This window comes from Rhynchophorus ferrugineus, unplaced genomic scaffold, assembly GCF_030347505.1.
Source record: "Rhynchophorus ferrugineus isolate W39M unplaced genomic scaffold, kcgeb_rfMv2 rfM6, whole genome shotgun sequence".
Taxonomy (NCBI): domain Eukaryota; kingdom Metazoa; phylum Arthropoda; class Insecta; order Coleoptera; family Curculionidae; genus Rhynchophorus; species Rhynchophorus ferrugineus.
In genome coordinates, this window is record NW_027472585.1 from 16,351,219 (window position 1) to 16,373,197 (window position 21,979).

The 21,979-nt window shown below is 33.5% G+C and overlaps 1 protein-coding gene and 1 long non-coding RNA gene across 2 annotated transcripts; both read right to left on the minus strand.

Moving 5' to 3' along the window:
- Positions 1 to 1,464: 1,464 nt before the first annotated feature.
- Positions 1,465 to 21,207, minus strand: LOC143198174 (UBA-like domain-containing protein 2). Its single transcript, XM_076407241.1, has 3 exons — positions 21,000 to 21,207; positions 16,334 to 16,408; positions 1,465 to 2,863 (listed from the first exon to the last, which is right to left on the minus strand). Exons 1-3 carry the CDS (start codon positions 21,108 to 21,110, stop codon positions 2,693 to 2,695), a joined length of 357 nt encoding a protein of 118 aa, XP_076263356.1. The 5' UTR covers positions 21,111 to 21,207; the 3' UTR covers positions 1,465 to 2,692.
- LOC143198176 (uncharacterized) lies at positions 18,411 to 20,691 on the minus strand. Its single transcript, XR_013006176.1, has 2 exons — positions 18,679 to 20,691; positions 18,411 to 18,619 (listed from the first exon to the last, which is right to left on the minus strand). It is a non-coding gene; the product is annotated as an uncharacterized LOC143198176 (long non-coding RNA).
- Positions 21,208 to 21,979: the final 772 nt, after the last annotated feature.

Genomic DNA, 21,979 nt, shown 5'->3' on the forward strand with positions numbered 1-21,979 from the left:
GAATATAAAATGAAAATAATACAACAAAATGTGATAATATAAAAATAGTACAGTAAAAAGCAAAAAAATAGTGGAGTAAAACATATATATATATATATATATATAAAATTATGCAGAGTATAAAAGACATGTATTGTTTGTCTATCTCGAATATGAATATAAAATAAAAATAACATAAAACAACATGTAACAATGTAAAAACGACAGAGTAAAAAAGGAGACATGGCCAGACACAGGGTATAAAAGAAATTTGAATAGCAACATTTGTGATCAGATCTCGTGTTGTAGTTTAAGGATTTAAAAGAGTTTAGGTAGGTTTAACGAAGTGCACGAGGGAAGTTACGTTCGGTTCTCAATGTGGTCAAAGAGTTACATTCTAAGAGTAATTATATTGAGTATGGAGAACCAAAGCGACAAGGGCATAACCCAGCATGAGTGATATTACTTTAAGGATAATTTGGCAGGATATGGATTTGAATAGTAGGATAGATGACTCCTTGATACTATTTTTAAAACATCTTGACTCTCGAAATCAAAAAAACAAATTTTAGATTCTACCTTTTTTTATACTAGAAAGGTGGACAAAAACAAATAAATAATAATCACAATCATATTGGAGATGCAGAAAACCTGAATTTTAAATGAAAATTTATTCGCATATTATAACAAAATATTGCTTTGAATTTGCAATTATCAGAGTTTCTCAGCAAGTTCAGTTCAGGAATTGCGCCAATTTTAGCAGAACAAATTTGCGTAGCCGAACAATGACTATCACAGTGAACTCCTGTTATATTTTTCCGAATGTAATCTTGTCTGGCCCTACTAACCAGAAACCATCCGGAATTAATCGGGCGCATGCGCATGTATCTCTCCAGTCCATAAACTCCCTGAGTGAACACACTTAACATTGATGTCATTGTATTTTGAAACCTGAGAAATTTTGATGAATTATCATTATCGCAATGTATACAGTGGTAATCATCAGATACTAAACATTATTTAAGTGTTGATTTGTTACACTTTGTATACTATTTTTCAATTTTAGGAATTGAGTTGGAATACCATACAAATAATAAAAATATTTCGTCACAATTCGTTAATATAAATATCGGTCAGTGCTCGTTCAAACTTAAATGATCACAGAAAAGGTCGTTTGGCCACCAAGAGCGTATGATTTAACTGTTTTCAAAAGTATTTTCTGTTATTTTTCTAAAGTCGCGATAGACAAAACCCAGGTTATTGCTAAAATGTATCTCTGCGATGTTATATATAAGGGCCTATCAAATAAAAAAATAATTGCGTTAACATACTACATACATCTTGTTTCATTACACACCAGCGCCAACCGCCCTTTTTAAAATAACCTATGTGTGTGTAACGGTTGGATTGATTATCTTCCACAACAATACTTCTCGACAAGAATTACGAAAATTATGGATTCTTGTCAGTAAATAATACACGAAATACTTGTTATTATCTTTATTGTTTTTTAAATTCTTGGATTACAATCAGAAGAATAAAAAGTAAAGCTATAGCTTTTCCATTCAGATACTTAAAACTAATATATACAAAACAAAGTTCGGTTTTTCCTTCATAAATATACAAAATTAAACTAGACTTAAGCACCTTTCTTTTTTAAAAACTTTTCCTAATACATTCCGCCATTATTGTGTCAGTTTTCCTCACTCTAAATTACATTACCTAAGATATAAAAGTACCCTTCATCAGGCATATATAGATCCTCGCGTATCTGCGTCATTCGAAAGGCTCGTTACTTACAAACGAACCAATTTTACTTACAAACACGAAGCCCCTCTTGAATGACTCGATATCAAACGCGCTTAAATGTTACGCTACATATACGTAAGGTGTACCCAGAGTTTGGTGCTTGCACTTAACTGAGTGCCGATACATAAAGAGTGAAACGAGTATATCTCGTCGAGTCGGTTTATACTCCTTATGCACACCTCGTGAAAAACAATTATAAACAAACAAAAAATCCCCATTATCTACGATATCGTAATCATCATCATGTTTAAAAATATATCACGTCTTGAATTACTCATATCTAGCGGGAGAGGGGAACTGAACAGAACGAAAAATAATATAAAGGCTCTCTTGGAGAAAGCATCAAAATCGTAAACAATCGAATATATATATCATATATAAAAACATATCCAGTAATCTAACATTAAGTCGTTTTAATATATGAGCATCTTTTCAAATATTTATAATGCTTAATGATATCGAAAACAAATGTATTTTACAACATTACATTCACAGCTTGCTTTTATTTCATATCGTAAACATTTGGCTTGTAAAAAAAATATTCATCAAAAGGCCATCGCTGGCTTAGATATTGAGGACTGATACGGTCAGTGTCTGGTAGTTACAAGGAAAACGTGAAGCGTCGCAATTATCCCGCTTCAAATAATTAACAAATATATTCTAAATAACGGAACTTACACTTACGTCACTTTATGAAACTTGGGAAAGAAAGAGGATATAAAACAACACATCGTTCACTAAAATAATCCAGTATCGTCCCCCTTTTGTCGTGTGTGGAAAATTTTACACCATTAATAATTAGTTAAGTCTTAAAAATGACAATGACAACACTACGTTACAGACCGGGTCCGAGGTGGCGGGCCTGCCAACTGTCCGGACCCAGGGCCGTTTGATTGGACGGTCATTATCGTTGAGGCGGGGCGGTCTGGGTGTGTTGGGTGGTTTGCAGGGGGGCGGTGTTCATCATCGCATTGTTGGCGCCCTGCGATGGTGAGCCGGCCGACAATTTCGAGAAGGCCAGGAGGGTGTCCGGAAAGTTGGGTGGCGTCGCTGGAGTGTTACAAGGCGTCATGACCTGAAATTGAGAAGATTTGATTATTTCGGTTATTAGTTAGATTCCAAAATAATATAATATAATATATATATATATATATATATATATATATATATATATATATATATATATATATATATATATATATATATATATATTGTATCTTCTTTCTTTGAATAAATCACTTTTTAAGTAAAATAATAGTTTTGCGTTTAATACCATTTCACATATCATAACTGGCGCAATCGATAGTATTCCCGGAAGATCATAAGGCTGTTCTCTTTTGAATTCATTCAACTAACCGGGATCAAACTAATTATCAGGAAAAGAAGATGCTCATGTCTACACAGTCCACCTATAAGAGACCTATGTGGGAATTGGGCACGTGACAATCACCAAAAAGTAGAAGCATTTGCTGAATATCTAGAAAAAACTTTCAAATCAAACGAAACTAATATTGAATATAATTTGCCGGACATAGAAGCTCAAAATTCGATGATTGAATTAGTCACGCCGAAAGAGCTAACTAAAGTTATTAAAACTGACATTAGTCCCAGAAAATTACCAGGCTACGATTTAATAACAGGAGAATTACTGCAAAAACTACCAAGAAAGGGAATTATAAAACTCACCAACTTGATCAATACAGCATTTAGATTAAAACATGTCTTAGGCATTTGGAAGATGACGGAAATTATATTGATCTCAAAACCTGGGTCACCAAATGAAATAAAAGCCTATAGACCTATATCACTGCTGTCAGTAATATCTAAGGTTTTTGAAAAACTCCTGTTGAAAAGAATAAAACCGATCATAGAGCGAAAAAACCTAATACCAACACACCAATTTGGGTTTATTAACAAGAATTCAACAATTGACCAGGTCCACAGAATAACAGATGTTATTGAAAAAGCCTATGAAAGTAAGAAAGTATGCTCAGCTATATTCTTAGATGTAGCACAAGCCTTCGATAAAATTTGACACGAAGGCCTTGAAGTGTTTGATGTTTAGACTTAAACAAGAAGCTTACTCTACACTGTGACATACCACAAATGGAGAATATTACGATGGCTACATTTGCTATGATACTGCGTTTATAGCTGTTGGAGACAATAGTGAAGAAGCTTCACGAAAATTACAACAGGCAAGTGACAACAAAATTAATTGGACACAAGCTTGGAAAATAAGAATTAATGAAAGTAAATCTGTACATGTGCAGTTCACCTATAAACAGACCGTACAAGCACCAATAACATTAAATAATACTATCATTTCAAATAGCAACAACGCTAAATGTCTCACATAAAGAAGAAAAGAAAAGAACTGTAATTGAAATATAGGAAAATGTACTGGCTAATTGGAAGAAAATCACAATTACAATACATAATAAATTGCTATTACATAAGTAAATATTAAAACTTATATGGACATACGGAGTTCAATTATGGGGATGTTCTGCAAAGAGTAACATAAATAAAATACAAATTTTTCGTGAAAGTCCTGAGAGGTATTGTGGGCGCATCCAAATACTATAGGTCTGATTACCTACATCGAGACCTTCAGATACCCACAGTCAGTCAAGAAATCAAGAGAATTGCAAGGGGACATGAGGAAAGACTCCATGAGAATATTGTAATTGTTGAATATTGTATTGTCCATGTAAGTAAAGCAGCTTTTGGATACCACAGACTCAAAAGTATCAAACCATCTGATCTTGTGTAGTGTTGTGTAGTGAGGTGCATATAATAAAAAATACAGCTGTGACATGTACAAACATTATTTCAACAGAGACTGAGATAGGGCCGATGGGCCCTCCTGGTTATATACCTAGATTTAAGTTATCATAAAGACAAATTGTAGGTTAGACGAAAACGACTAGTAACAATGTAATAATTAAATAAAAAAAAAGAAAAGAAGACAAGTTGACGTTGGATTGGCAATCGTTCCGCGGTTACTCGAAGGATTTCTTTTTGTAGTTAAGTGGAGTTCGAGCAAAATTTCAGCTGAAGCTGTAAGGTCACAAAAAATGTATTGAAGGTGATCAATGACCCCTACCCATAAACTGTTCGAAGTAAGAAACATTCAAGCTTTGAAAAACGGCAATAGTCCGTAGTTTCCCGGCATATGCATCACAGTTCAAGGTGTAAGGCCACCAAAGCCGGACTGAAGTTGCTGTGAATTAACATAGTCTACTGGAATTTGGACAGAAGCTTGCAGTTCAAGGTGAATGACCACGAAAGGCGGATAATATAGGTCAGTTTCTTTCTTAGCCGTAAACTATTGGAATCTGAAATAACCAAAACTTAAAAACCATTCCCCATAGAGGAACATCATTTTCGAATTTCGAAGATCTTCAAAGGCAAACTGGCGGACGAAGGTGCAATCGATACTAAGAACAATTTTTGTAACTATAAGTTGTTCTGTGTAAGACGGAACAACATCTACCCGAATGGTGAACGAATGAAACGGAGGGGCCTGTTTTCTAATAGATAAGAACGCTCATTGTGGATATGAATCGCCATTCAACAAGTCGCCCCTTCTTTCTTTGAAAACATCGGTTTTAAGTAAAATAATAGCTTTTTGTTTTGAAATTTTAACTAAATAGACGGACAAAATTACTTTCTTGAATCAAAACACCCATTCATCAAAAAGTTTAATGAATTTTTGTGAGCCTATCACCTTCAAAACAAAACCGATGTACGGTAAGTAGGTAAACATATTTTTCTACATTTTAAAACGTATTTTTGCAAATCATTTGTCGATATTTTGTTTTGGCCATATTTATAATTACGTGTTTACAATTATTCTTATAACAACTTCTCTGAACATTTACAGGTAAATTATATTTGTAATTATAAGGTAAGTTAGTTTTCCTGTTAGAAATATCGTTACCACGAAATTCAAAATTATTTCAAATATATTTTCAGGCACGTATAAAAAATACTGAAAATTAAACTGTTCAAGTCATATCCAACACCATATAGATATATCGGTAACTTCTAAAAATCACACGTGAATCACACCACCACAATAGCATCTCATTCAGAGAATTATTTTGACGTACGTGGTTCTACGAGATTTGATGTTGTTTTTCCATCATTTTATTATTATATACGCACAATAAACAAATATTATAAAAATATATTACACACATGCCAATCATGATGAGAAACGTTTCAATTGGTTAATATAATAAAATCGCAATAACACAGCTGCGTGGTGACATCCTCTCTGATAAGATTTTAAGCTGGAATCCCATAGCCACCTGGGATGAAATACATTCGATACCAGGAACAATCGGACATAAGATTAATTTATATTAAGTCTATCGAATTTTGATGAAAAAGCTGGACATTGAAAGTAATTTCAACTCGACTTTGAAAAATGGATGTTGAGTATGTTATTTTAAAAAAAACCTGAAGCCCGCCATAAGTTAAATGTTAAAAAGGTGCTGATCGCCTCATCTATGGATGAACACAATTATGACACGATTAATTGATGATGGAATCGTAATAAACGTATAACTAAACGCAATTAAATTGAAGCAATTGTAACGTATAGATACTGGAAACTTTTAAAATTAGCTTTTAAAAAAACTTTGATGAAAATTATACAAATGTAACACAAGTCAAATATCAGGAAAAAACAAAATACTGACAGAAGTTAGCATTCAAATAATTCCTCAGACCTTTAGTAAGGTGTATAGGATTGCATATCAAATTAAAGAAATTTCTCCCTCATCCTCACTTTTAGTTATTACAATCACACAAATAGATATTTTACCATAAAACAAAACGTTGAACACACTTAATTACACCGAATATATTCGGAATATCCACGAAATAGTTTTCTGGATTCAATATTGTATCTTCTATTTACCATTGATCTACCGACCACAAAAATCTAATAACAGCATCAAAGAAACTCCAAATACATCTGAATAAAATACAACTGTGGCTGAAAACATTGCGAATCAAAACAAACGAAACACAATCTATCCATGCAGCTTTTACTCTGCCAGAACATCTTCACCAATGAATATCAATAATTTTCAATTATACCATACAAAGGATGGTAAATACCTTGGCATGCATCTAGGCGAAAACAACTTGGTAATAACAAGTAATGGTAATAAAAACAATTAATAAACATAAGTCAAATATCAGGAAAAAATACTGACAGATGCTAGCATTTAAATAAAATGTCAACCAAAAGCTATTGAATGTAAAGAATATGACGCCAATTAATATCTATTGAAGCAATTGTATCCAAAATGATTTTTTAAAATTTGTCGTCAAGAAAAAATTTTAATACGGCAAATGATACAATATGTACACATACTACAATTTTACACAAATGCATTTATAAATACTCGGAATCAAGAAGGAAGCACATGCAATATAACCAAATTAATACCGATATATCAAAAATTATAACAAATGATATCTACTGAAGTAATTGTAACGGCTCTATATACATGGACAGTGACAAAAGTAGAACATTTAAAATTAAGTACCAAAACATTTTATATTTACATTATATTTTTTCACACCACCAATGTGCCCTCAGTGTTTCTTACATATCTGGAACCTTCTCTTTAATTTTATACCTTTCATCTAGTAGCATTTAAGTACTTGTATATATGTACTGTATATCCCAAACATTTACAATAGTATCTGCAACACTGTCATTTAAACGTACATGCTTACACTTTTTTTAAATTAGGAACAATTACACTAATATTTATATATACAAATTTAGCATATGTCAGAAAAGCTTTTATAACACTTTTAACCTGCGTATAAGGTGCGTATTTATTCGATTTTTATTTTAATCATTATATTTTAGGTATAGTTGATCCTGCAAAAGTAAAAGTACAGATAAATATCACTCGATGTCCTTTATGTGAGCGTACATCATCAAAATAACAGCGCGTTGATCATATAGAGTCATTCCACAGTATTAAAATTGAATATGAAGTGTTGAAATCTGGCTCGCTTGAAGATTTTGAAAAGGTTAGAAAAGAAAGGATAACCTGAAAAGGTTATATTGTAAGAACAACTAAATCCTCATTTCTCAAGGTTGAGGGTATCTATTTTGGTAAAAACATTACCACTTCTAAATTTGAATGCAATCGATCAGGAATTCATAAGAGAAAGAGTTGAAAGTTATTAATCTCAGATACAAATATAATTGCAGCCAAACTAGCTGCTGAAATTCCAATTGCATTGCTATATTGAATGAAACATGATATAATTTAAGTAGTGGCAATTTGGAAAGATTAGATTTATTGACTCATAAAGATTAATGAAGATTTTATGTTAATCATAATTCATGAAGCCCAATATGAAATGTTAAAAGAATATAGGCATGATTATATAGAACAAATCCGATGAAAAAGCAACGAAGGTATTTTTAATGTTATACAAGATATATTATTTTGTGATATTGATGATTATTGAACGGATGCTTGTTTTTATATATTGATAAATAAATTATACTTGTATATATTCTCTTTTTCCTTTTAAAATTAAATATGTTTATAAAATGCTAAATAACAGACATAATATATAAACTTAAAATAATAAACACTAAATTTAGGAATTTCAAGGGAGATTTAGTTTAATTTGTGAGAATGTTTAGAGAATATATATATTATACTCTGCAAATGTACGAATAATTTACAAAAACTGTAACTTTGGTTTGTTATTGTAATGTTTATACGTTGTTAAATAATCACATATAGTTTTATTTTCTCTTTTTTCATTTAAAAATCATTTTAAAATGTTAGATCATGTTAGACAAAAAGCTGAGCAGATTAGACTCGAAAGTCTGAAAGAAAGAAAGAAACTGTACTGGTTAATTGGAAGATACTTTCAACTTGACCTAATATATAAGGGAGTGATTTATCAGTCAATCATAAAGCCAATTTGGACAAAGTTCTACGATTAATTACCAATGCTTAAAACAGCAACGTGGAAGCAATACAGCTATTGGATAACACGCAGGAAATCAGAAGATTGAAGCGAACCAAACCACACGAACTTGTTTAGTGTATTCTTAACTTTAGCTTAAGTAGATTAGTTTTATTTTAATTTGGGAAATACATACTGATGTATTAATCCCGTAGTAATAGTAATCAATAGTAATAAATTAATTTATAAATTAAAACTGTACTAAACATATCTAATGTAAGATGTAATTAATAAAAAAAAATTATATTCTTCAAATGTACGTATAATTTGCAATAACTGGCAAAGCTGCAAATTCAAATCCTTTTGCGCATGCCATGATTATCCAGAAATAGACTCCTGTTTCGCTGTAGCCTAATCGAAAATGTCAATTGTCAAAAAGATTTTGCATTTCCAAACAATCCTCGATGAAATAAATAAAAACGGAAAATATTTTGGTACACTGATGTTTTAACACCACGAAAGAAACAAACAAGAGTAACATTGCGCAATTCGCAATTCTGGTAGATGGAAACTGTTGCAATGATATTTAAATTACAGACGTTGCGATTTGACGTAACGCTGAAACAAACAGTAAAACGAACGCTCTCGATTATTTACTCTATCGGGCACATAGGCCCAGAATTAAGACGTAAAAAATTAATTTGTATTCCGGCGCTATCCGGTTATTTATGGTCGATTTTTATTGTGTCTCGGTTTTTTAAAACCGTTTCCTCCCACCGACTGGAATTCGCTCCGAAACCAAGCGTGGACGTTGATAACGTGTCAGCGCGGAACATCGTGCATTAGAATGTTTATTTTAAGAATGTTATGTAAACATTAGTCGTAAAATATATATGTTCAGACTGCATCTTTGACCTATACACTGAAAAATGTATCCACTGGCAACCGTTTCCTGGCAAGAGAACTGTCTGGCTGTACGTTTACCAGACGTACATCGCCACCGAATATTTTACTGTCGTCTCTGATAATTTTCAGGAGAGAAATTCAGAAAATCAGAAGAGAAAACTCCCGAAATACCTGAATTTACTGATAAATAAAATATTAACAATCAACAAAATAATATAATGATCATGATATTAATGTTATACAACGTACAACAGTGAATGTAGAAATTAGTTTAGGCGTCTAATGTATTTATGTGTTTGGTATTTATTTATGACAACAAAAATACTCGAAACACATATCTGTTTTTTTACTACTTGAATGGTGAACGACTGAGACGGGTTGGTCTGTTTTTACCCCAAGTGTGGCTTTGTATCGCCGTTCAACAACTCGCCTCTTAAAAAAACAATATGTTCAAGTAAATTAATAGTTTTTATTTTCTAAACTGTTTCACATATCATAACTGGCACAGTCGGTAGGATTCCGGGGAGATCATAAGAATGTCCTGCATTGAGTTCATTCAATTAACCGGTCAAATTAATTACCAAGAAATGAAGACAGGTTGACGTTGGATTAGCAATCATTCCGCAGTTACTCGAAACATTTCTTGGTGTAGTTAAATGGAGTTCGGGCACATGCATCACAGTTCATGATGTAGAGCCACCAAAGGCACACTGAATTGTTGTTGCTGTGAATTATCACATCCTATTGGAATTTGGACAGAAATTTGCAGTTCAGAGTGAACAGCCACCAAAAGCGGGTTGCAGTAGCTCAGTTTCTTAGCAGTAGAGTATTGGAATATGGAGTCATCAACATTTGGAAGGCCATTCCATAGAGGGTTACCATGGAAATTTGTAGGTACATCAAAAGGTACAGGCGATACTCAAACATAATTTTACAACTAAAAGAATGTGAATGAACCTGTGAACAACATCCCTGTAGCCGTTTCTTTGGAAGGACGCGTTAATAATATATGATCCAGACCGTCTGGCCATTTTTTTTTGGACCACCTGAATGGTAAACGAGTGAGACGGTTTGGTCTGTTCTTACCCTCAGTGTCGCTTTGTATCGCCATAAAACAAGTCGCCTCTTCTTTTCATTATATAAAATATTTTCACGTAAATTAACATTTTTTGTTTTCTACCTTGAGCACATTATAACTCATATGCATTAGTTCGGAATATTTAGGTAAGCTAATTCTTAAGATATCGATCCCGTAAGAGTGTATAAAAAATTAGATGTGTAAGCAGGAGTATCTGGGACCGAACAAGACACATGAGATATGGAGAGTGCATGCGACAAGTCCCAGCCAGAATACGTTAATATGTCAACCCCTTGAAAGGCCTCTAATGGTGAAAATAAACAGATATATCGTATTTATGGACGTATAGCTTTATCGAGACAAGAAAATCACCATAAGTCTTTCCTTCCCTAGAAATACTTATTAATCAGGTTGCGAGAGAGTTAAGCCAGCTACTTTTCTAGTACAAGGAAACCAAGGGAGGAGCAATGGGAGATAAAATGCCATGTATTTGTCTAATTACATAGAGTCTTCACACAGTCTCCAACACAAGTATTCACAGTATTTAACCAAGTCTACGCGAACCTTCAAGAAACTTTAAATATCTGGTACCAACGGTTCGGTTGAATTAAATTTTTGTGAGAAATTCGCGACACAGGATATTACTATGCCATGTATATAATAATTATTATACGAAACCCAATAGGCAGATTATTGAACCTTTAAAGGTGATAATAATAATAAATCAAGAAATTTGAGATGCATCGCTTGTTTTTAGAAGCGCGCGTTGACTTAACTGATGGTTAAGAGCGTTTCCAGAGGTGTAATGCTTCCAGGGCAGTGAATTTAGCGTCGAAGATTAAAAAAACATAGTGGAAAAGCGAAAATATTTGAAAACACGGAACTACATAATAAAGAGAAAACGCAATAAATTGAAATTGATACATCTGATAATTATTGAATATAAATTATCGTTAGGGAATAAAAAATGCAATCAAATGATTTGAAAGATTAGAAACTTGAGTACGGATGTGGACGAACATCCTACAAGACTGGTGAAAATTCACATGGAAAAAATTAAACGGAAATCCCAGTCGGTGTATTCACTAGACTTAAGTATTTGCGACTACCACTTCCTTACTGATGACTCATGCCCTGGCCATATTAGCAATATAAATGTCGACGCGAAAGAAAATATCGATATATAGGAGAAACGTAAAAAAAACATCGATACATCTTTTTAACAACATTGAAATTTTTTTACAACAGTCCTAATTTTCGAGTACGAGTTGTTGTACGTCACAACAACTAAACATTTTAAAAACCTTTTAATTATTTTTAATAAACCCTTAAAATTAGCGTTTTTAAAGGATTACTACAGATTGGTACTTAATTTTAAAAGGCTAAATTAAAACACCACTACTTTTAAAAATGTTTCGAGAATATCAATATTCTTCGTGCCGATATATGAATATTTTTATTTTTTCTTAAAGATATATAGACATTTCCCCTGGTTATTGCAAAAAGAATCTGTATTTTTTTTGATATATCGATATTTTTTAATATATTGAAATATCGATATTTTTCTCTAGGCTATATATCCGTTTTCAAACCTCATCATAATAATAGCAAAACGAAACTCACTGGATACGTAACAACTCGAAAATATTCAGAAACAACATCAACATACACAAAATTGAGTCGTGATTATCTAATCACTGTTTCTTTTGCTGCGGTATCCGTGATGACACTTGTTGATACACGGTTCCTGTTTACGTTACTACGGCAGCGAAAAATATCACATTATCGGTTTCATTATCCTTGGTGCCATTAATGTTATAAATTAACGAAACAAACGGTTTCATTATCTGCCTGCTCGTACATCTTACATGTTTGCTTTGGTGACGACAAGGAAAATTTCGATAACAATTCAACGCAGCGTCTCAACAAGTTTCTATCTGGGAGCGCGTTACGACATCGCCATACGATGTAGGCATCGCTAAAAAAAACAGAACGGGTATAAGAACTAGCGCTGCCATAAAAATCAATTTTGATCGTAACCGATTGACGACGAGATCAGGGATGACCGTACAAAAACAAAAACCTATCGAGCAAAGTACGCTGGTTCAATATCGTTACGACCCAGCCTGATAAATGGACGAGTATGTTGCCCGCGTTCTTGTTTGAAGTACATTCATTTTCATAATTTATGAGAGCTTATAAATCGGTGTCGTGTAAACAAACCTATATTCGATTTAGTTGTAAATCACACGGCCGTAGAGGTAAACAACAAATAAACGATGTAAGAAAGTTTTTAAGTTATTCTGAAATTCTTGAAATAAGATGCGTTATATGATTGGGAGGTGCACAGAACAAAATCACATACTTCATTTGACCTTCATTTTTATTTGTTTTGAACCGTCTAGTGTTTTTTTTTTTTTGGGAAACTATACCAAGTTAAAGTTACAGTACATTTTAAGTGAAACTGAGATTATACTTTTATGCCGACTGTCATGAAGTAATTAATATAGCCAATTATATATTGGGTCTAGTAAAAAGGAATCCATTTTTCCCAATATATTTTTTTAATTTAATTACATCTTATATTAGATGCTTGCTTAGTACACTTTTAATTAATAAAATTATGATATTACTATTATTCTGTTGCACTTGCATCAACATACAAGCAGGACGAGTGTGGGATAAATACAGCACTATATATTTCTCAAATACATAGTTTCTCGCAATATACAAGATCATGTGGTTTGGTTCGCTTCAATTATCTGATTTTCTGCGTGTCATCCAGTAGCTGTATTGCTTCTACGTTCTTCCTGAATCCATTTGATTTCGAGGCCATCGTGTAATTTTTCGTTGATGGTGTCGTTATAACTAATTGAAAAATTTTGTTTTTGTAACATTGTGATACAAGTTGGTTTGACCTTTTAGAGTAACCCCATGAGATCAAATAGGCTTTATAACTGACTGATAAACCAATCTCTTTGATTTTGAGTCTGATCTGCTGTTTTTTGTCTAACATGATGTTGCTAATTTAACCTACCATCGAGATGGATGCTGTAGGATGTAGCTGATTTTGCTTGAGGAAGCGTCATATAATTATCAATTCATTTATCAATTTGCCACAACGCAAAATTGACATGGGCATTGGGATTATTAATCTATTTTTTCCAGTCTAGTTCATTTGTGGATCCTATTGAATGCCACTTGTACTTTTTCTACTGCCCTAGGCAGAGATATAGCCATAATGACTGTGTCGTCAATGTAAAACATACCATTCTCCATTGGTCCCAAGACACTATCCTGCGTAACTCCAGCTGAAAATAGGTTAAATATTGAAAATGCCATTTCATGCGAAACTGTAAATGTTCGTCCGACAATATACCGTTCCAGCAATTGGCAATAGTTATATAATCGCTGTAGCAATTTACTCATTTTGTGGATTAGTCCCAAACGCAATATCCAATCAAAAGCTTATGACACATCCAGAAATATATTTGGTCGATTGTCGATTTTGAAAATTCAAACTGGAAAGCTGGTATTTTTATAAGTGGTTTAAAACGTTTTAATAGCGGTTTCTCAAATAATTAGGACGTCGCAAGTAGCAGAAAGATAGGCCTGTACAATACAACTTATTTTGCTAGTTTTTCAGGTTCTTTTACCATCATTATTTGTGCCACCTTAAAACATCCCGGAACGTACTTCAATCTCAGACAGGTATTAAATATGTATGTCGACATGTTGATTATTTTTCGTGACAGTTCTTTCAGTAATTTAGGGAAAATGTCGATTCCAGGAACCTTTTTAGGCTTGAGGATTCTCGGCGATGAATGAAGAGGTGTCATTCGACGAAAATGTCTTCCCAGCGAGTATTCTTTAGAGATCCGAGGACAGAAAATAATCGCTGGGGGGCCAGATCTGGAGAATACGGTGGATCTGGAAGCAATTCGATGCCCAATTCATAGATTTTTGCCATCGTTTTCACTGACTTGTGACACGGTGCATTGTCTTGGTAAAGCAGTACTTTCTTTTTCCTCAAATGCAGCGGTTTTTCGGCAATTTCGTCCTTCAAACGATCCAATAACGCTATGTAATAGTCGCTGCTGACGGTCCTTCCTTTTTCAATGTAGTCAATGAACTGTTGCGTTTTCCCACTTTTTGGAGCGGGTTCATTGTGTGCAGTCCACTCGGATGACTGTCGATTGGACTTCGGAGTGAAATAATGGAGCCATGTTTCATCCATTGTCACATATCGACGCAAAAACTCGGTTTTATTACGCTTGATCATCTTCAAATACTGCTCCGAATGATCAACTCGTCGTTGTTTTTGGTCAAAAATGAGCTCGCGCGGCACCCACTTTGCACAGAGCTTTCTCATACCCAAATATTCGTGATGATGTACACGTTGAGTTGATATCTTTAGAGTGTCTGCTATTCATTCAATAAATTCAATTACAGTCATTCAAAATGATTTTGTGGATTTTTTAAATGTTTTCGTCGGTAACAACCTCTTTTGGGTGTCCACTGCGTTCACCATCTTCGGTGCTCATTTTACCATGTCTAAACTTAGCATAACAATTCTTGATGGTTGATTTTCCTGGGGCAGTGTCCGGAAACTCGGCATCAACCAGTCAAGTTTTTGCTTCAACTGTATTTTTTTCCTTCAAAAAGCAATATTTTATGAACACGTGATATTCCTTTTTATCAATTTTTATGACAATAACAAAAGTTGCTTTACTCAAAATGCTATAATCCACAAACAAATGATCCGACAGCTTTCAAATTTATACACGCATCTTTTGAGGGTTAGAGCTAACTAAAAAACATATGGATTTAATTGTAGTAGCGTCATCTATGTTATGTGTCAGGCCGGTGACTTTTCAATTGACCTGTTACAACTCTTGAATAACCAGAATAGGTCAGAGACCCAAAAGAATCATTTAATCTTCAGTAGAGTAATGTAGTGAGGTTCGTTTAATAGAAAAAAGCAGTGTTAATACATAAACATTATTAGAGACTAAGATAGGGCCTAGATATAGACCTAGATATATATCTAGATTTAAGTTACTGTAAAGGCAAATTGTAGGTTAGTCCGCAACGACTTGTAACAAGGTAATAAATAAATAATAATGATAATAATAGATGATTCGAGAAATCCATTCATGGCCACCTATAAACGGCGTTTTAAAGCCCTAAATTAAAAAATGAGAATCCTGAAGTCCCAGCCGGACCATCACCAACAGACACTGAACTGGAAAAATTCAATATCTGAAAACGAACCGGGTCAACCGGGAGCAAAATGTCAGCAAGTTGGCGACTGTCCGACAACTATTTCTCGAGACAAGGGAGTCTCCCTATGGGTGAAATTCAAATATCTGACAAATTATCTTAATAATATAATATAATAATATAATTATTAGAATCTGGCAAATTATTCCGAAATCAAAAATAATAAAGTACACGAGATTCTAAATAAAAAGAAACTATTAATAGTTAACATGGAAGTTTTTTTCAGAATTGTTCTAACAATTCTGTTCTATCACTCGAAAAAAACTACCACTTGATCAGTACACTGTATCTGTTAGAACATATTATTACCTGTCCAAAATGCGAATTTGCAGTGTGGGGACAATTGGGTAGAGCAGCATCTTGGAAAAATATACTGAGTGCTGTCTGAAAAGAAAAAACATTATTAATGATACAAATTTTATGCAAAAAGTATATTTATTTATACCATCATATAAGGCAAAAGATTTCAATATCAGATACAATGAATAAATGTTATAGTTATAGTTAACCAATTTTAATAGTTTTATATTATAGAATGTAACAGTATTTATATATAATTAATGTTCTTATTAGTTTAATGATGACTAATTTAACATACTGCACTTAAAATACACTTCAGCAAATAAATAGGAAAACTAAATAGACAAACAAAAACTGCACATCAGGAAACACAAAATATAAGTGAAGATAACGACATCTGCCGACGATTTGGTGACCATCTACCGAACAATAAATATAAACCCATTGAAAATTGAAGATCCATCACTAGTGACTATTTCTAGATGTTCCCAGCCGGTATTCGGTAAAGTTCGACAATTTCCGCCTGATATTGCGACATTGCCCTTTACGAGCGGTAGAATCCAATGAACGACAGCAGCCAATTTTGTTTTGCAGCTGGCACTGGTAAGAGCACTAGCAGCTCTTGAGTGTTTATATCCATTTATAGTTTATTTGTTGTTGTACCGTTCGTACTTTAATTATAAATTATAGACAGTAATGGATAAATCGTTGATTTGAGAATACTGTCAATGTTAAAAGTTCTAGTGTAAAGAGACATAGTTTTCCTATAAAAAAATCAACGCACGTTATAGATGAGTTCAAATATACTGCCAAATACAGTTTGTAAAAATATAAAATTAGATTTGTGTTGGTGCTGGTCGACACTGTTGTCAAATGTTTATAAAATTCTTCAAAACATTAGTGGTGATAATTAAAGATTACAAATGTTGTAAACCAAAATTCTAAGCTAATGCAGCAACATTACAACGTGCTGACATTATAACTTTTAATGACGAGCATTAGCTGTCTTATTGGATAGGCTATACAGGCATTCCACAATGTTAAAATTGAACAAAAAACATTGGAAGAACAACTAAATCCTCATTTATTAAGATTGCACGATTCTATTTTGGTAAAAATATTACCACTTCTAAAATGGGGTTTAATCGATCAGGAATTTATTTTTTGATTTTACTTTAAAGTCTGCTATTAAAGAAAACAGATATGAAAATTTTGACTGAATTTCATTTGCTAAACAATGTAATCGAAGATAATGAGAGATCGGACAATAATGCATTCAGTTACTATTTTAAGTTGGAGGTGTGTATAATTATAATTGTTTTTGTGATTACGTGTAATTTGTAAATTAGGGTGTTATTAATGATAATTTATTCTATTTATATTACATTCTTCAAATATACGTCTAATTTTGGGAAAACAGCCAGGCGTTTCAAGATTTAGTTAGACTCTTGTCCCTATTCCTAGTAAATTTTTTACTCCCTTTCCTTTACCACCATAACCTTAACCACATTTCCTGTCCGTGCTTCCGTTGACCTGTGTAACTTTATATCAACAAATAAAGAAATAAAAATTCAAACAGTGTTTCTCTTTCTCATGGTAACACAAACCTAATTGAACTTTCATAAATAAATAACAAATAATATAATAAACAGTAACACCTAAACTTGAAATTTTCTAAAATCTAATGTGTCACAAGTCAAATGTCAACATGAAAAATTATGAATGATGGCGAAACAATTACAACACTGCCTACGCAGGAACACCGAAACTGAGTCCTCGCCAACTCGACATAATGCATCATAAATCGGAAATTCGATAGGGCCACCTCTATGAGCAACAGGAAAAAACATAAATAGTTTTTGAAGCGCCCAGTACATGCCAATATCAAACATAGATTCAAGGCTGAGTAACGAGACGCACACATCACATTCCGGACGCGGCTATTCTAATTTGTAAATTAAACGTTTCGAAGGGGACCATTTAGTAGAGCGTAAGTGCCAAAATATAAGGTGCTTCGTTACATATCCCAATAGTAATATAAGTAATACAGGTTTTTTCTAATCTAAATAAAATAATTGAACAAAAATGTTATCAAATATAATTTATTTTAACATTATAGTACATCTAATACATATATTATCGAAGGACTTAAAACTACAATTAAGAACACAGGTATAATAGTTTGTAGGTTAGATTTGTTTTGTTCACATTGAACTCTTTTCCACATCATCCATGAGGTAGAGTTTCTAGGCGCGATTTTGTATATAGTGGTATCCCCCTGGAGGCTCAATCCACCTAATTAACAATTGTATATCTGAGAAACGTATTTTACTTTCATTCGAGAGCATATTTACCTTTTTACGTTTAGTTATTGTTTCCTTGGTTTATGTGTTTACTTATCAAGTCATCTTGCTATCACTGTATATTTGATTTCTTCTATAGTACCACTACGTTTTTTGAAATAAATTACAGAAAAGAAGATGTAAGTCAAGATAATTTAAAATTAGCCCAGCTCAGTAAAACATTTTTCCCTTAAAGATATAATTAAGTGATTAATTTCTAAAAATGTCCTTTACCCTCTTTCCTCCTTGGGCTTCAAAATCTCTTTAACATGGATTCTTTCTCACGTGGGTATATTTAGTAAAAGGAAGATTCCAGTCAGCTTCTCATCCATAGATCGCTCTAGCACAAATATCTCACACCCACCATTGAAAGATATATTAACAACACCCTTCACTGGTCAAACCTCACTGATAACAAAGTGTTTCATAATAAGCCAGATCTTTTCCATTATGGGACATAGGACATGAAACAATGTAGTAAAATTATTGATATGTGAAAATAATGTAGCCCATTTACAATATTTGTTTGTTTTATATGTTTAAACCTAGTACTGTATTTTCGTTATTTTTAAAACAGCTGTATAAAATGTATTGTACATTTATATAGCTTTTATATTTTATTTCAATGTATACTTGTATTTTTATTTTAGTTGTTTATACTTATCTTTATTCCCTTTTTGGATATTATTTCCACATCAGTCAGTTGCTCATTTTACTGTATTTATTTTATGTAAGTTATCAAATGTATTGTAATACCTTATACACATTGCTATCAGTCACTAAATAACACAATAGTGTGGAAGTTACAAAAATTTTAATAATAAATAATTTGATTTATGATGATAATTTTTAAGATGCTGTCCAACCCATAGATTCACCATCTAGATTCTTATTATCTTCGCGAAATACAGTGTGACTTCCAATTTTTGGCAAATTTTTCATAAAGAAAACTTAGACGAACAATAATTTAAAAAGAAAACGATTAGTGGAACTTTACTCCAACAACAGCATAATATTGAAATGGCGTTAATTACATTTTCATATACCTAATATTTTCAAAGTTAATTACTAAAAATGCTAGATGGGAATTATTAAGTTGTCACTTTTTTTGTCATCTGAACAAAATATAAGGCGTCCAACACGTGGTTTACATCCAGATTCTTATTATCTTCGCCAAATGCATTTCTAATTTTACGTGTAGCCTCCAATTTTCGGCAAAGATTTTATTAAAGTTTGTTTAATAAAATGGACAGACGACAATGATTTCCAAAAAATATGATAATGAAAATTTACTTCAACACCATACGACTTACAGGACGATTAAATTATCATGTACCTAATTGTTTAATTAAAATAGTCTCCGAATATGTTCTCATAGTAATTTTACTATTAAGACGATCTGTGTTGACCGGCTAGCCGACCAGCTAGTCCGTTAAAGGTCGACAAAGGTCAGCTGATTTTGTTATATGAAACGGTCATGAACTTGATACTCTTCAGGTCCCGAAGATGATGAGGCGAGTAGAAAAAGGATAAAATCGGAATACGACACTTTCGGAATTGTTTACATTTCCGGCGTCCGTGACGACATTAATCGGTCCGAGAGCGATTGAGATTCGAAAAGGTATTGGTATAATATGGCATTGCCGAGCAAATCCAATTATTCAAGGTGGCCGTGCGTGTTACATAAACCTAACAACGACCCGACGACGTAAGGACGGGAAAAATTGAACCGGAAAGAAGGCAAACACCAAATCAGTCGTCCGGGCAACGACCAAAACAACGGCATAAAAGGGGCAGCGAAAAGGGAAGTGTTGCTCAACGCGTGCGACCTTGAGCCCTTGATCGCAAAATCGAGTAGTCGATAAACGGGCCTAGAAAGAGAAGCCGGGACCCATTGTTGCCGAATCGGCACGATTTTCCCGGAAGCCGCGATCCCTTTCCGGGAAATTGATTATTAGATTCGCTTAACATGGTGGGTTATATTTAAAAACATAATACTAAAACAATTCTAATCTTAAAAGTGTAAATGGCTGGAAATTTGACGACGTCCGTTATTCCGACGTACCTCTCTCTATACCTCGCCACCGTAAACTTGATTGTGTGCCAAACGCTGCCCAAATTACATAAACAAAAATTTCGCCAGACGACCTTGACGATTAATTTTAACGTTCATTTTCCGTCGGTACATGAAAAATACGCCCGGCCGGTCAAAAAAAAATAAAAACAATACAACCGAGAACAAGCGGCAACAGTGTAAAAGAAGGGGCACCGGACGTCTACGGCCGCCATATTCATCACGTTTGTTTACAACAACAGACGGACATTTTAATTACCTCAAACTGCCAGTGGGCCGACTGTAATATTTGCTTTGCCTGTTCTCTCGCACATCCTGCTGCCAAAACGAACTGATTTATCATTACTTGTTCTCTGAGCGGTGCATCCATTGCGTTAAATATCACAATATTCCATACACAAACACGAAACTTCTAAACCACCTCTCGGTCTACGGTTGTTTTGAAAACTACTACACTCCACGGTCGAAGTTCGTTCGAGGGCCGGTCGCGGTTTAGCGTCCTCTCGCTCTAACCAATTACCACAAACGGTAGCCTGTGACGTCACTAAACAGAGAGCGACGACGCGCGATTGCCAACGAGGTGAATGTAAGCGCAAATTATGGTGGGGAGGTAGAGGAAACGGCGCCGGGAGGGGATAGACATGTCAACAAAAATAATAATAGAAGAGGGGCCGGTCAAAACAAATAGCGTTGTACGACTTTATACTCAGTTATGTAATAGTATATATGTCTTTTTTTCGATTTTTTAAGCAGGCATAAAATTAACACTTTTACTAATTAACTTTTAATTCGATCTGGACGAGCAGGGGTCCAGAGCAAAGTATCCGGCTATTTTTAGCAGAATTATTGGATCGAAATAAGCAATGGGAAGCATTTTTGCGTCATATGTTTTGTCTGACAACACGACGAAATAACTTCAACAGTGTTTTTTCAGGATCAAATATTATTTCAATTAAATTAGCAAAGATGCATCACCAAACAGCGCCATGGTGAATATTGGCAAAAAATTGTTATTGATCTCCATTGTTTAGTTGTTATATATGCTGGAATAACGGCATCGACTCAACGCTGTTAACTTTAGATGTAAAAAGAATTAAAATATAATTATAATTAAAAAGAAATAACAAAATGTATATTGAATTGAATATTAATATGTTCAATTATTTAGATCATGGAATATGCGATCTATTTTAAATCAAGACTTCAACATAAATTATATTAATTGCCATAGAAATAAAA